The sequence below is a fragment of the Cyprinus carpio genome, chromosome A13, assembly GCF_018340385.1.
Source record: "Cyprinus carpio isolate SPL01 chromosome A13, ASM1834038v1, whole genome shotgun sequence".
Taxonomy (NCBI): domain Eukaryota; kingdom Metazoa; phylum Chordata; class Actinopteri; order Cypriniformes; family Cyprinidae; genus Cyprinus; species Cyprinus carpio.
The window spans coordinates 26,950,888-26,967,572 of record NC_056584.1 but is presented as its reverse complement, the minus strand read 5'-3'; the positions used below and the strand labels follow the sequence as shown (position 1 = coordinate 26,967,572).

The window sequence follows — 16,685 nt, the reverse complement described above, 5'->3', positions numbered from 1 at the left end:
CTGCTTTGGTTTGTTTATTTAAGCTGATATGGAAATACTTTGTTAGTTGATTGATCAGTTTTATTGTCCACTCTGATAGATGGGAGTTTGAGTAATGGGTTTTATGTATTATCTCATACATGCATGGATACACAAACATGTACATTTATTCTTGCAGCTTGTGGATGCCTATTTAAGCCTACTTGATCAGAGATAGGAGAGGGAGGAGTTAGTGGTTAATGATGGGTTTTGGGTTTTGGCTGATGGGCTGTACCTGCACCAGGGCTCACAGGGTCTGCTGGAGTGTTTCCTGGAGATGCTGTTGGGACGACCGGTCGGGATCGAGGAAGAGTGAGTATGCCAACCATCTAGAACTGAAGACATGACCCTGAGTGCTGACAGCCTGATAAGATGCCAGCTATAAATGTTTATTTTATTTTGTTCATTTGCAAAATTAAATTGAAATTTGTATTATTTTTATAAAAAAAAAAATGGAATCAAAAAAATAAATAAATAATAATATTAGAATGTTTTATCTGGTATTATATTATAACATTATTATTGTTATATATTATATAATATATTGTTAAGTAATATATAATAATAATATATTAAATATTTATATTATTATTATAAGAATATAATAATTTATATATATGTGTATGTCTGTGTGTGTTTTCTTATTTATAATATAAAAAACTTACACTTATTTTAATTTAGTTTAAAACATTTCTAATTTTAGTTTTAAGTTGAAGTTTTAAATAGATAAACTAAATAGACATTTTTAATAACAAAAACAAATAACAAGTTTACTAAAACATTAACTAAAATTAACCTGAAAATATATATTAGTATTAGTAGTAAAATATATAAAATAATTAAAATGGCACAATGTGTCTTCACAACAAAACTAAATTATATATATATATATGTATTGTGGTATATATATGTATATATATATATATATATATCTATATATATATATATATATATATAGAATATATATATTATTCATTTATTCATTTATCTTTTTGTGAAGACACATTGACAATAGTGTTTGTTTTTTCTTCTAAGATTCTTAATGTTTTAATGGTGCTGAATATTTATGTTAATGAAGAAACACATTCAAGAAGCTCCTGCAAGATTTCTGCTACATGAAACTTGCTTAATTTCTACTAACTGAACCCAGCAGCGTCCTTGTTAATGACAGCCACTGTTCCCTCTTGTCTCAGTCTGGATCTGGAGGATATGGAGAACATCTCCCCGTTCAGGAAGCGCTGTATCATCCCTGTGCTGGGTCTGCTGGAGAACTCTCTGTATGAGAACTCGCTCGTGCACAACAGTCTGTGTCTGCTGCTGCAGCTGCTCAACGCCTGCCCGAAGCTGGCTGACATCCTGCTGGACCACGGCCTGCTCTACGTGCTCTTCAACACACTGTCCACCCTCAATGGCCTGGAGAACGGGTAATGCACCATATTTAACATCAGCGATGGGGAAACTGCTTTGAAACTGAATCTGGCCAGTCTACATGATGTTGTTGCTCTGTAGGATTCCTCCGAATGACTACAAGCTGGTGGTGTGTGACATTCAGCAGCTGCTGGTGGCCGTCACCATCCACTCCTGCAGCTCCTCGGGATCTCAGTACTTCCGCATCATTGAAGACCTGATCACCCTGTTGGGCTACATGCAGACCAGCAAAGTCCGGCGCACACAGGGTAAAGAAAACTAATGTTTTTATGTGGCAATGATATGTGACGTGTCATTCAAACTCTCTGTTGTCGCTTCAGAAATGGCCACAGCACTGCAGTTCCGCGTGGTCCAGGCAGCCATCGATTTCATTAAGACCACGGCCAATCAGGACCCTCAGAAATCCAGCAGCTATGTCCACGTGCCCACTTCACCGCATAACGCTCTACAGCCGAAACGCAGAAGCATCGCAGGTGAGGAGCTTTAGAGCTCAGTGGAGTTGGTGTTTGTCTCATTTATGTGATGGTTCGGATTATTGAAATGCCTTCAGAAGCATAGTTCACCCTAAAATTAAACTTTGGTCATCATTTACTCACCCTAATGTTGTTATTTTATTTTAGTGGGTTATTTTAGTAGTGTTATTTTAGTATCATTAATATACTATTATGGTTTTTATTAATATTTTGAATTAGTATTTGAATTTGTTTTTCTTTTTGTATTTTCCGTTTCATTTTTAAGTTTAGTTTTAGTTGCAGTTTTAATAATCTTGTTGTGCATTTTTTAGCTATATAAATGTCTGTTTAGTTTCTGTTCATTTTTGTTTGTTTTAGTTTTAGTTATTTTAGGACTCCAAGCTATTTTTTTTTTATTTTTGTTACATTTATCCTTTATTATTTATTTTATTATATTTATTTATTATTATAGTTTCATTATATTCACTATATATACTTTTTAACTTATTTTGAAAAAGTAATGTTAATGTTTTTTGATGGTTTTAGTTAACGTTTCATTCGGGTCCATTTTGACCCGGAAGCAGTACATAAAAAAAAAAAATCCATAGATTTTATCATGGGAAAAACTTTGAAAATTAAATAAAATGATCAAGATACACATAATTTATTATTATTAATAATTTATTTATTTATTTTCAGACTTTTTTTTTTTTTTAATTAAGAGATATAACCATTTAAACTAAAATATTACACGTTTTATATCCAGGTGACTTTATACATTAAATTATGCTGATTATTTATTTTTATTTTTATTTTTTTTATCTATTAGTTAGATTTGTTTGAAATTGTGATGTAAAATACATTTCTTTCCCATAACTCACACACTTTTTAGTACAGAGTTTTGTTGGTAAATTTTAATATGCATGTAGTAACACACTATAAACAAACAAAAGATGTATTTCCATATCCATATTTCTGTTATATCTCATTCATCTTGTCTTAACCATCAGCTCTGGATGTTACACTTCACCGTTCATGTGTTTCTGTTGTATTATCACCTCCCCTCACACTCCCAAGGTTCAATGGGGCTGAAAGACTCCATAATTCCCCGTATTCCCCGGCAGCGCTTCAGCTCGTACGGCCTGATTCCTCTGCCCTCCCCGTTCAGCTTCCTGTCCCAGGATTCCCCCCTCCCCTCCCCTACCGGAGCAAACTCCTACATGTTCCCCTCAGACGCAGGTAGCCATCGATCCTACAGGCGACAACATCCTGGCTCTCTCAGGGATGTTGAGCGCGTGCAGTGAACTGATTAAAGCGTGTCTGCTGCTGATCCGCCCAGTGTCCTGGACTACTGGTGCCTGTGTGTGTTATCCTCAATGAACTCAGAGTTGCTCCAGGACTCTAAGACTCTTCCTGCAACTCTGCCTGTTGATTAATCATTCACATTCTCTCTCATTTACACCTGGCATTAACATCATACTTTTGTAAAAGAAATTAATGCTTTGATTCAGCAAGGATCCATTGTATTGATCAAAAGTGACAGTAATGACATTTATAATGTTATAAAAGATTTCCATTTCAAATAAATGCTGTTCTTTTTAAACTTTCTATTCATCTGTGAATCCTGAAAAATAAAATGTATCACAGTTTCCACAAAAATATTTGCCTCATCACAACTTTTTTCAACACAAAAATAATAATAAAATGTTTCTTGAGCAGCAAATCAGCATATTAGAATGATTTCTGAAGATCATGTGACACTGAAGACTGGAGTAATGATGCTGAAAATACAGCTGCGGATCACAGAAATAAATTACACTTTAACAGATATTACAATAGAAAACAGTCATTTTAAAATGTAATAATATTTTGCAATTTTATTGTATTTTTGATCAAATAAATACAGCTTTTTTGAGCAGAAAATAAAATTATACTAGGATGCATGTTGCGTTTCAGGTGTAAATGATAACCTGCCTAGGCTAACCTCTTAATCATAACTTAAGGCGGATGTTAATACCTGCATCTGTCTGTCTGTCTGTCTGTCAATCTCTGTGTGTTTGTGTGATTTATGATGCTCTGCTGTTTAGACACAGTTCCTTTAGTTCAGTAAGCATGTTGTGTGTTTCATCAGGTCGGAGGCGGTTCACGGTGGCCCAGTCAGACTCGCTGATGACGAGAATGCGCTCGGTGGCCAGCGATGAGCTTAACCAGATGATGCAGCGCAGGATGAGTCAAGAAAACCCCATCAGAGCCAGCGAGACGGAGCTGGTCCAGAGACTGCAGAGGCTCGTGGTTCTGGCCGTTAACAGACTCATCTATCAAGGTACAGAAGACAAACATCAAATCTGTGATTAATATCTGCTCATAAACATTATCATCCGCTGTGAGCCACATTACAAAACACTTGAATACAATTACATACTTCTGAACGTATATGCAGTCTACCATCGTTCTTTTTCATAAGTGATAACAAGAAACAATCCATGCGGACTGAATAAATTTGTTCCACGCTGACAGTTTATTCATTATTCTCCAGACATCAAACATGATTTCTTTGACTTCCTGAACTTTCCCGAGTCTCCCGATCACTCGATGTCTGTGCCGTTACCCTGCGAGCACTCGACTGATGAGAACGACTCCACACCGTCCACCCCGATCCCACCGGGAAACATCAAGAGCTTCCGGAAAGATATTCTCAAACTAATGATGGAGGGCATAAAGATCGGCTTGGTAATTAACTTACAGCAGACATCACCATGGCATCAAATTACCCTTTTGTTTACTTTGTTACTGGGTTTATTTTTGATTCAGTGCACTCAGATAAATCAGATTAAACTCTTTTAGTTTAACTCTGCCTTTGAATCAACAATTGATGACACCGTTGCCTTTAATGGTCTTCATTTGTGGGCCTTTCTCAACAAATATATATGATTATATATGATTAATTGATTAATTAATTAGTGCATTGTGTAATTCATTAAATGTATTATTTAAAAAAAAAAAAGTTATTGACATTCCTATAATTAATAAACAGCGATATTTACACACACACAAGTACACACATATATATATTACTAAATTAAATAAATAAAAAATACATTTACCCATGAAAACTATGCATTTATCACATGTTCAGGTCTTTTGCTTTTTTATTTGGCCATTGGGTGGCGCAAAGACTGTTAATAGACCAGTGTTATTATCATTAACTTAAACTTAACTTTAATTGTTAGTTGAAATAAAGTAAACATTAATTGAATCTTGTGACAAGAAAGGGTTGTGAAACTAGTCTGTTGCGGTCTTATTTTAGTATGATTGATATACTATTATAGTTTTTGTTCATATTTTGAATTAGATTTTATTTTTACATATTTTATTTTACATGGTCTTTGCAATACCTAATAGGCAAATAAAAACGCAAAAACTTTGATAAATGGGGTGCTCCGATTGATCAGCTACCGATCGCTATTGGCCGATGATCACTTTGGGAAGTTTGATCGGCGCTGATGCACACTCAGAGCGCACACACATAAGGCCACCTCACACAGCTCACCAGTTCAGGCTTGTGCTGTGTGTATGCTGTTGTGCAGCTGTTGCCCCATTGTAAAAACAAAAATGCACTGCATGATTAAACATAAAGGTTGAGAGAATTATTTATTTTTGAAAAATGTCAACAACAAAAAAAGCCCCCCGGTTGAGTGAATTATTTGTTTTTTTTTTTTTTATGGTTGATATAATGAGGGCAGACAAGAGTCACCTAAGAGGGGAATTTTTTGTGTGGAAGCGAATCCTCTGGTCCTGCCGTGACACGTTCAGGGTCCAGATCGGCCGCATGCTGGTGCACACGCTCAGCCCCGCCGTTCCCCTGGAGGACAGGAAGGAGGCGCTAGAGTTCGTCCACGAGCAGAGCTACTCAGAGATCCTCAGAGAAAGCCTGAGTCCCGGCCTCGAGGTGAGGACGCTGATATGTTGACAGAAATGGCTTTTTGTTTTTACATGCCGACCAGAGACGGTGTGACATTTTGCTTTAGTTATTTGCTGATCAGATTTGTGTATCCAATCAAAGCACAGCCCACATACACACATCCTCTGTTGGGAGGAAGACAGTGACATTTCACTGCTCTGCTTCTGACATACAGTAAATAACCCACAGAAACATTTTCATGATACTGTTTCCATAGCAGCAGTGCCGTCCTTTCTCCATTATACTGCAGACATTAACCCTCAGAGTCCCAGCATAACAGAACTGCAACATTTGCATAAAGCAATTAACTAACACCTAATTTTGACTAAATGAGGGTAGGTAACTAAAAATTACAGTTGATGGTAGTTTGTAATTTGGAATTTCAGCAGTTTTGGTGGGAATTTTTTTTATTAATGGCCACAGCTTGCTAAAGGGACAAATGATCAATCACACAAAACACTTCTGGAACAAGTTTTTTATATAAATTTGAGGCCTTTTTTCTAAGCATTGCGGAAATGTTTGATAAAGGGTCTTTCTGTAACTTTTATTTTTGAGTCTATTCACTGAATGGTATAAAAATCTATTCTTTTTTTATTTTAAGGTATTTTCTGAGCTGTTTTGTCATTATTTTCTCAGTGATATAATAATGTATTCGGTTCATGAAAATGAATCAAACTTTCCAACTGACCATTTTTACTATTAAAGGCTAAATCAGAAACACTCTTAAAAGATGGATCTTTTTGATTGGTTAAAAACATCAAACTTAATACAAACATCTAATTATTACACAATTAAGAAAATATGTACATCATGATGATTTTAAAAAATAAAGGCAAGAATAATATGTATATTTTAATTACGTGATGTGAAAAATTTATTGTATTAAAAATGTTTTTATATCATAATTTATGAAAATATAGTGCAATTTCTTTTAAGTACTGGTTGAAATATATGCATCTGTGTGCTGAACTGTGTTGTGAATTCAAAATTTGCAGTACTTTATCAAAAATAGTGGTGAAACTTTGCAACCGTAAATGCTTATTGTTGCAATCTTGCTACATATTTCTAAGTTTTACACCAATGCAAATTTGAAAGAAAGGGCTTTAATCTCTAATGAATGGTTAAATAACTTCAGTGGTTAAATAAAGGGAAATCTGGTTTGGAAATGTATTTATGTTGATTTTTTTATATTCAATGGATAAATAGCAGAAATTAAACTGATATATTGTGTATACCACTAATTAGATTTCCTCAAAATCCTTCCTTTTGTGTTGTTTATTATTAGCACGGGCCCAAGCTGGCTCTGTATCTGTACGAGCTGTTACATGATCACAGAGACGCCTTGAGCAAAGAAGAGCAGGCGGCTGCCAACACCTTCATGACGGCGCTGAAACTCTGCGGCCACCGCTGCATCCCACCCAGCGCTCCCGCCAAACCAGACCTCCTCAAAGCCATCAAAGAGGTGCGCATGGCCAGACACACTCTCTGAGGTTATACGCTGTTTGGCTACTCTGTTGTGTTTGCATCTTATTAATGTTCATCTGAAGCTGTTTTACTATTCCTTATTTAGGAGCAACTGAAATACGAGTCAGAGGCAAGAACCAGCAAAGGAGCCTGGGAAAAGAAGCTGGCTAACACTGAGAAGAGGTGAGCGCTCCGAGAGAAACACAGAATCTCAAAATAACACACGCTTTAGGTTTTTTACTGAGCTCTTTCGTCCTGCGTTCCAGCCTGTTGCAGAGGCTAGATGGGAAGTCGAAGGACATCTCGAAGATCGCGGCTGACGTCACTCAGAACGTGTCTCTCAGGCAGGGCATGGAGCGCAAGAAGGTCATGCAGCACATCAGAGGCCTTTATAAAACTGACCTGAGCGCCAGCCGTCACTGGCAGGAGCTCGTGCAGCAGCTCACTCACGACCGGTCAGCATCGCCACAGCTAAAATAGTTCACTCATGTCATCATTTATTCATCCTCAGGTTGTATGATGTTGTTTATTCCCATGGAACAGGGCGGTGTGGTACGATCAGTCATCTTACCCCACTTCCTGGCAGCTGGATCCCACCGAGGGGCCCAACCGAGAGCGGAGACGCCTGCAGCGCTGCTACCTGACCATCCCTAACAAATATCTGCTCAAAGACCGACACAAACTAGACGGTGAGCTTCCAGCCCTCTGACTGGAGGAAGCACTTAAAACATCTGCTCAGCACTTTCATGATCCAGTTTGTTTAACCAAAAGCATAAACAAATGGGAAATCTTTCAAGAACATGTTTGGGTCATTTTTTACCCCAGACAAGTAAGTAAATAGATATATACAGTAGAAGTATATTAACTGCTAAATAAATAAATAAATAAATAAAAGTCAAATGAATAAGTACATAAGTAAATAAATAAATTACCAAGTAAATGAGTACATTTAATAAGTAATTAAGTAAATAAATAAACATATACCCAAGCAAATAAAGTAATAAATTAGTAAGTAAATAAATAAATGAAGTAAATTAATGAGTAAAAAAAACGAATTGAAAATGGTTTGATAATATTTATATGTATTTATTTGTAATTATTTGTACATGATTATTTAATTAATTTGTTAATATAAATTGTTATTATTTATTGTTTTGGTTGAAATGTGATCTGCACATGCTTTCTAGATGACCAAATGCATATGACAGTTGCATATGAGATTCAAAAAAATGTTATAAAATGGTGTTATTTTCATGTGATTTTTTGTGATGTTTTGTAGTGATGTTTTATGAGTATTTTTTATTACTGTTTTATCATACAGTGTTATCATTGTACCATGATAGCACCACAGTACGGCCTGTACAGAAAGGGGTTGCTGGAAAGCCAGAACTTTACCAGAACTTAAAAACTCTAACACTTTTGATGCTGTTGGTTTTATTGGTCTCGTGCATGTGGTTTGTTTGTCACAGATGCCATCAAGGCTCCTCTGGCATTCCTGTTTGAGGACAAAACTCACTCCTCTTCATCCATAGTGAAGGACAAAGCCACCAGTGAGCCCATCAGGTACTGACACAACTCGCGTCTCACTGCACACTAGTCTGTTTTCAGACTCACACTGCAGAATTTCAAAGAATTAAAATACCCAAAACATTTTTTCTTTCTGTTTAGGTTTACAAGAAAGTGTGTAAGTGTGGCGCCCTCTAGAGAGACGGCAGGAGAGCTGTTGCTGGGTAAGACTCGTCCTCATCCATAACACCGGTCTTGTGCTGGCTGTTAATTGTCTTCACTGAACGCTAAAATCTTGTTTTATGGGTCGGCAGGAAAATCTGGGATGTACTTTGTGGAGGATAATGTTGCAGAGACATTTGATAACCAAGTAAGTTCTTTTGCTAAACGTTAGGGTTAGTCTGCGGCATCATTGCATAGAATAGATGTATAGCTTTCTCCTCGAGTAACAGAGATTCAGGATGCATTTACTGATGCAGCGGCAGACTGTGTTAAGTGACAGTGGTTTTCTGAAGTACTTCTGAGACTGAGATTCTCCTTTTATACCCAAACATGACACCCTCACCTTTTACCAATTCCCCTGCTTACTGTGAACTGTTTCAAAACAGTTTAACGTGGATATTCTATAACCTTTTCACTTCTATTTAGCTTCCGTCCTGACTTTTTTGGAGTGTGTTGCAGCCATCAAAATCTACATTTATTTATATTTACAAACTACATTTAAGTTGGTCAGTGAAAACTTTGGAAACCCTTTCTTTGTACTTTTGTTAATTAAATAAAAGTTAAAGAGAATGAACAAATGACAGATTCTTGATTTTATTGCATTTTACAACGTCCCAACTTTTCTGGAATTGGGGTTGTAATATGTCCTTGGCAACATAAAATAAGTTATGCTTTTTAGTTTATTTCAGTTAATGTTTATTTTTTTAGTCATTGTTTAGTTTTAGTTAACAATAATAACTCAATAATAACCAATTTTGTTTTTCCCCCAGCAAAAATATCTAAATAATGTTTTTTGAAATATATTATTTTATTCATAATATATATATATATATAATTTATAATATGAATAAATAAATGAATAATGTGATTTTAATAAAATTTGTTGAACGTTTACTCCGCTATTACTCAATATTGTTCTCAATATACAGTATATACTGTGTATTTTTCTGCTTGTGGGAGTGTCATTTATTTTTCTCTGTTAAAATCAGTTGTGAATCAAGTGTCCTATGCATTAGTCATTTATAAGACACTGTTTCAGTTAGCATGCTACCTTAGAAGACAGCTGCCTGGAACAAAGCCTGTTTCATTCTACACACGCATAACACTCTTTAATCATTCATTTGTATCCATAAAGCATAGCGTTGCAGCTGTCAGTAGGTGTGTGCAAGTGTAACTAACAGTGATTTTATTTATTTTTCTGCTACTGTGAAGTTACTCATAACATGATATAAGAGTTTGGTCATACCACCCCTAATAGATTTGATGAGGCATATGTATGTTTTAGAGGTTGATAATGTGTCTTCACACCAGAGTCCTCATGGAGAGACGGAGCCGGCCTCCTTCTCCTGGACGTATGAGGAGATAAAGGAGGTACACAAGCGCTGGTGGCAGCTCCGAGACAATGCTATGGAGATCTTCCTCACCAACGGCAGGACGCTGCTGCTCGCGTTTGATACCACCAAGGTAACGACATCGCTGTCAAACACATGAGCATTAGCTGCTGAATGACTTCTTATGTGCGATTCAGTAAATTCCTCTTCCTGTCATTCCCATGTCAATTCTGCCCAACTTCCTGTTGATCCTCTCTCTGGTCTCCGTCTCAGTTCCGCGATGACGTCTACCACAACATCCTGAGCTCAGAGCTGCCCAACCTGCTGGAGTACGGTAACATCTCTGCCCTCACACACCTGTGGAGCTCAGGACAGATAACCAACTTCGAGTACCTCACCCACCTCAACAAGCACGCGGGCCGCTCCTTCAACGACCTCATGCAGTATCCCGTCTTCCCCTTCATCCTGCGAGACTACACCAGTGAGACGCTGGACCTGCAGGACACCTCCATTTACAGGTCAGAACCCACAACCTTTCAGCCGCTGCAAGAGAAGCTGCTCGTTCCAAATCTGTGTTTTATGTTTTTTTTTAGCTTTACACAGACACTAATTCATTCAAGTCCCCCAAAAAGGCTGGTCGTCCACGTAAGACAAATGAAAGAGAGGACAGGATACTGAGACTCTCAATGAGGAATCGGTTCAGCACTGCAGCTGGAATTGCTCATCAGTTCAGCTCTGAACAGGGTCTGGATCTGTCTCGCTTGTTTAAGAGAAGTCAGACTGAAAGTGTACTCTGCAGTGATCAAGCCTCTCTTCAGCAGAAAGAATCTAAAGACTAGACTCTGCTTTGCTGAGGAGCATGTTGTGTGGAGAGAGGAGAACTGGTCTAAAGTTCACTTTAGTGATGAGAGCAAGTTTAGTTTATTTGGGTCTGATGGAAACATTATGTTCAGCATCAAACTGGAGAAAGACTGAAGCTGAGTGTGTAAAGAATCAGTGAAAGCTGGAGGAGGAGGTGTGATGGTTTGAGGATGTTTTCTGTATCAGGAGTTTGGTCTCTTATACAGATACACGGCAGGTGAAAGTTCTGGTTTAGAAACGCACTACAGTCTCTGAACTATAGAAGAGACTGGAAGAAGAGCGGAGCAAGATCACAGCAGCGCAGTGTGAGAAACTAGAGATGTGCTGAAGTCACTCAAAGCAGGGCCTCGACATTCCTACTGATTTCTGACAGCTGTGACTTAGTCGTAATCTTCTTTCCTGCTACAGTGGTTACTGTTCTCTGATTTTGATCACTGTGTTTCCCACTAAATAAAGGTTTTTGTTGAAAATATATTTATATAAGAAATAGATTATTCATAAAATATTTTTGGATTATTTTTAAATATGTAATTTTTATAGTTCTATGTTGTGAAAAGATGAAGTTGATCAATATGGAATTTATGTACTTTCACTTGTTCTATATTATTGCTTTTAATATAGATATATTAGTATTGCCATTAGGAAATGAAAATGTATGCAAATTAACAAAGTGACATTCAGTTTTGCTTTCTGTTTGTCTTTTTGATGTAACAGGATCCTCAGCAAACCCATTGCAGTGCAGTCTAAAGAGAAGGAAGACCGTTATGTGGACAATTACAGGGTACTGCAGCACTGCAGGCTTTAATTTCTGTTTACAGCAGCGCCTGTTAACCAATCACATTGTGGCCCTGTTCCAAAACCTGCTTGTGAATCAAGTGTCCCATGCATTAGTCATTTATAAGACACTATTTCAGTTAGGATGCGACCTTAGAAGACAGCTGCCTACATAAGCAAGGTTTTGGAACACAGCCTGCTTCATGCATAATTTGTATCCATAATGCATTGCATTACTGCTTTATGAGTGTCCATGTTTAGTGTCATTAGTGTGTGTAAGTGTATCTAACACTGATTTCCTCCACAGTACCTGGAGGAGGAGTATAAGAAAGGCAAGGTAGAGGATGACCCCATGCCCCCCGTCCAGCCCTATCACTACGGCTCTCACTACTCCAACAGCGGCACCGTCCTGCACTTCCTCGTCCGGCTGCCTCCCTTCACCAAGATGTTTCTGGCCTATCAAGGTCCGTTTGACTTGACTTTAGTCCAAACTTATTCCATGCAGATTCAAAATGTTTAATGTAAAAACCAAAGCAGTAAGAATTGAGTTTAGTATAATTGTGCAAACGTCCACATTCAGCTCGAGCTTCATGTCTTTTTTTTTGTCAAATCTTTACTGATTTTATAAAGTAAATGTTAGAATATCTTTGATACTGTTGGTAATATTTCCAAATGAAGCAGCTTGGCTTTACTTCAGTCATTTTGTGGAAAAATCAGTGTCTCAATCTGATCATCAGGCTTCTGAGAAGCGTTTATTTGTTCATCTCTCAACCATCATTAGATTGCATTGCATTATATGATTGATTACTAACTAAGCATCTCATCTTACTAAGACAGATTATTGGAGATATAGATTGATTTTTTTAACGGATTAAAAATTAGATTCTTCGGACTATCATTACTTCTGGCAGTCTTTTAACAGGGTTAATAAATAGTAATATCTATTATTTATAGTTTTACTAAAATGTTTTTATATATGAAAAATCACTGAGCTGTGTGCATAACATCATTCTTTAACATGAATACTTGTACCTTATTACATAATTTTATCATTTTGATTGTATTTTTTGTACTTTGTATTTTGATTAATTGTTTATAATTTGCACAATCAAGAAAACAGAAGCTCTGGAACTTAAAATCAAATACTTAAAATCTAATGCAGCTGCCCTTAATAAAGACTGAATGCATGTTCAGAACGCCGAATGACACACAGCTTGCACAGCTGAAGCTCGTCGAGTTTATTCTGCATCATAATTAGGATTCTGCATCTCTCCGTTTTTTAATATTTAACAGCACCTGCGTTCCCTGTGTTTGCAGCAAGGTCTTCAAACACGTCAGTGCGATGCTTTTAAAGGCTGTCATTGACAAGGGTCTTTCTGAAGTCTCACGCTACATGCATTAGCTTCAGAAAGATGATCAGGCCTTTCATCCAGCCTCTTTATTCATCTTTCCTTCTTTCTCAGTCTATTTTTAGTTCAGTTGGTTCATCCGTATCAGGTTACACGAGAAACTAATGAAAGGTTTTGTGTCCCTCACAGACCAGAGCTTTGATATTCCTGACCGAACGTTCCACTCCATGAACACCACGTGGCGTCTGTCGTCCTACGAGTCCATGACGGATGTCAAAGAGCTCATCCCAGAGTTCTTCTACCTGCCAGAGTTTCTGGTCAACAGAGAAGGTGTGTGCTCTTATACTCCTGGTTTTCTTGACCTTTTCTTCTAGCACTCAACTTCTCATGAGATCTAATGACGAAAATGTAGGATCTAGGAAATCCATTTTTCCCCCCAATTCCATTTTATTTTTTTTCCCAAAATCCATTTTAATTAAAATAAAATTAGGTTTTAATGTTTAAAATTAAATTTTATTAATCATAAAGCATGTCTTATAAGTAGAAATCATTATTAAAAGTTTAACATTAAATTAAATTAATTAAAATTTTAGGGCCATAAGAAATCAATTTTATTGATTGATTGAAGATTCTATTTTATTTTTTCCCAAATTCCATTTAAATTTTTCTGGATTGCATTTTAATGGTAGTGGTTAGTAATCATAAATAATATTTAATTCATTGAAATCATTTAACAACAGTTTATTAAAAGTTTGTTATAGTCAAGAAGTATTTCTTATCAAATTAATTCACAAAACTTTAACAATGTAATAATTTCTTAATTGTTTTTGTTTTATAATGGGTCCCTATGAAATGTTTGTTTTTTGGGAATTGTGTGTTTGCCTGGATACACAATTTAAAATGAATTTATTATAAAAATAGTGGTTATCAAATGAAGGCATAAAACATAAACATTAACAAAAAATTTTTTATATTTTTTAATTTATTATTATTATTATTTCTTTGAGAGGTACATGCTACTATACAATACTAATATATTTGTCATAATTTATTCAAGTTAAACCAACCTTTTATTTTGAAGACCTTTGTCGTGAAGGCTTCTTCATATATTTGATATGACGATAGTTTTTAGCAAATGAAAATGCCTGTGAATCTTATTGTCATAAAAATGCCTGTCAAAATCAAAAAAGATAAATGACCTCTAAGTAACCAAGATCTTCAAGATGAATGTAAAAACATTCTTGTTCAGCACATTAGAATCATATTATCTGAACACATCTTCCCTCTTCTAATGTTCGCTTGATGTTTCCCACTTTCCCTTCTGGCAGGTTTTGACTTTGGCGTGCGGCAGAACAGCGAGCGGGTGAACCACGTGAATCTGCCGCCGTGGGCCAGGAATGACCCGCGACTCTTCATCCTCATCCACAGACAGGCTCTGGAGTCAGATCAAGTCTCGCAGACGCTCTGCCAGTGGATTGACCTGGTGTTTGGACTCAAGCAAAAGGGCAAAGCTGCGGTCCACGCCATCAATGTCTTTCATCCTGCAGTACGATTCCTTATTATGTACCGCTACAGCACACTTACTGCAAGTGATATAAATAAATTATATATTATATATTTAGGTGTATATATATATATATATATATATATATATATATATAGAGAGAGAGAGAGAGAGAGAGAGAGAGAGAGAGAGAGAGAGAGAGAGAGAGAGAGAGAGAGACAGAGAAGAGAGAGAGCTCAAAGCCTGAAAGCTAAATGTCTGGATAATATTTCAACCCAAAGTAGAGAGAGAGAGAGACAGAGAAGAGTAGGCAGAAAAAGAAAAAAAAATTAAGAAAGATTATTTTATGACCATTAGATTACAAAAACTACCATTCAAATGTTTAAGGACAGTACGATTTTTTTAAAATGTGTTTTCAGGGCTGCATTTATTAGGTCAAAAATACAGTAAAAACTGTAAAATGTTATTACAAATTAAAATAATTGTTTTCTATGTGAATATATTGTAAAATGTAATTTATTTCTGTGATCAAAACTGAATTTTCAGCATCATTACTCCAGTCTTCAGTGTCACACGATCTTCAGAAATTATTCTAATATGGTGATTTGTTGCTTAAGAAACATTTCTGATTATTGAATGGTAGTGTAGATGCCAGAAATGTATGTTTCTCTAATCCAGCAGATATTGTTAAACCATATCAGACACGTCCATCCTCTTCGGCCTGTCAGCTAGTATCTGACTGATTTTTCCTCTCCCTCTCTTTTTAGACGTACTTTGGCATGGACGTATCTGCCGTTGAAGACCCTGTGCAGCGTCGGGCTCTAGAAACTATGATCAAGACGTACGGCCAAACACCCAGACAGCTGTTCAACGCCTCGCACATCAGCCGAGCCGGAACCAAACTCCTGTCAGAGGCAGAGCTGCCCGCAGCCATGGGCCTCCTGGTGCAGCTGGCCTTCAGAGAGAGCCGCGAGCAGCCCAAAGACACCGTCTACCCGGTACGGCAAACATACAGCGCTGACCTTATTATTCAGATTGACATTAAAGGAATATTCATATGAAATTTTGTGTTAGCCTATTTGTTGTTTATTATGGGTGGGTTATTATGTATTTGTTTTTTTAAGATTGTGGTTAAAGTAATATCTTTAGTTGCTTCTAGAGTCCTCTGCCGTGGATAAAGGGCTTGAAATGGGGCGAATATGTGGGATCCCCCAGTGCTCCGGACCCCGTGGTCTGTTTCAGTCAACCTCACGGAGAACACTTCGGCTCCCTGCTGGCGCTGCCCACGCGTGCCATCTGCGGCCTCTCGCGCAAGTTCTGCCTCATGATGATCTACAGCAAAGAGCAAGGTGAAGGAGAACACACACGCACAAAACCGCTTCATCAGGCTTAAATATGAAATTATAAACCTGATATAAACTCTCTGTATTTAGTAAGATTTTGTTATGAAAGAAATTAATACTTCTAACAAGGATGCAGTGAAAAGTGACAGTGAAGAAATGTTTGAAAAAAATCCTATTTTTAAATAACTTTCAATTCATCTGTTAATCCTGAAAAATAGCATGTATCACGGTTTCCACAAAAATATTGTGCAGCACAACTGTTTTCAACATTGATTATAATCAGAAATGTTTCTTGAGCAGCAAATCAGTATATTAGAATGATTTCTGAAGATCATGTGACACTGAAGACTGGAGTAATGATGCTGAAAATACAGCTGCACATCACAGAAATAAATTACAGTTTAATAGATATTTACATTAAATTTTGCAAATTAGTATATTAGACAATATTACTGTTTTCACTGCATTTTTT

General features: G+C 36.7%; 1 protein-coding gene across 1 annotated transcript in view; it reads left to right on the top strand.

Annotated features, from left to right (window-relative positions):
- LOC109112143 (lysosomal-trafficking regulator-like) overlaps window positions 1-16,685 on the top strand; it is an 80,280-nt gene that overhangs the window by 54,896 nt on the left and 8,699 nt on the right. Inside the window, 23 exon segments of the mRNA XM_042769542.1 lie at window positions 158-330; window positions 1,212-1,442; window positions 1,528-1,694; window positions 1,767-1,919; window positions 2,976-3,137; window positions 4,030-4,221; window positions 4,435-4,675; window positions 5,658-5,847; window positions 7,145-7,321; window positions 7,430-7,506; window positions 7,590-7,778; window positions 7,867-8,012; window positions 8,793-8,886; window positions 8,992-9,053; window positions 9,144-9,199; window positions 10,363-10,515; window positions 10,656-10,900; window positions 11,958-12,024; window positions 12,325-12,481; window positions 13,556-13,696; window positions 14,695-14,912; window positions 15,638-15,868; window positions 16,030-16,247. Of these exon segments, the coding sequence (XP_042625476.1) occupies window positions 158-330; window positions 1,212-1,442; window positions 1,528-1,694; window positions 1,767-1,919; window positions 2,976-3,137; window positions 4,030-4,221; window positions 4,435-4,675; window positions 5,658-5,847; window positions 7,145-7,321; window positions 7,430-7,506; window positions 7,590-7,778; window positions 7,867-8,012; window positions 8,793-8,886; window positions 8,992-9,053; window positions 9,144-9,199; window positions 10,363-10,515; window positions 10,656-10,900; window positions 11,958-12,024; window positions 12,325-12,481; window positions 13,556-13,696; window positions 14,695-14,912; window positions 15,638-15,868; window positions 16,030-16,247 (3,740 nt within the window).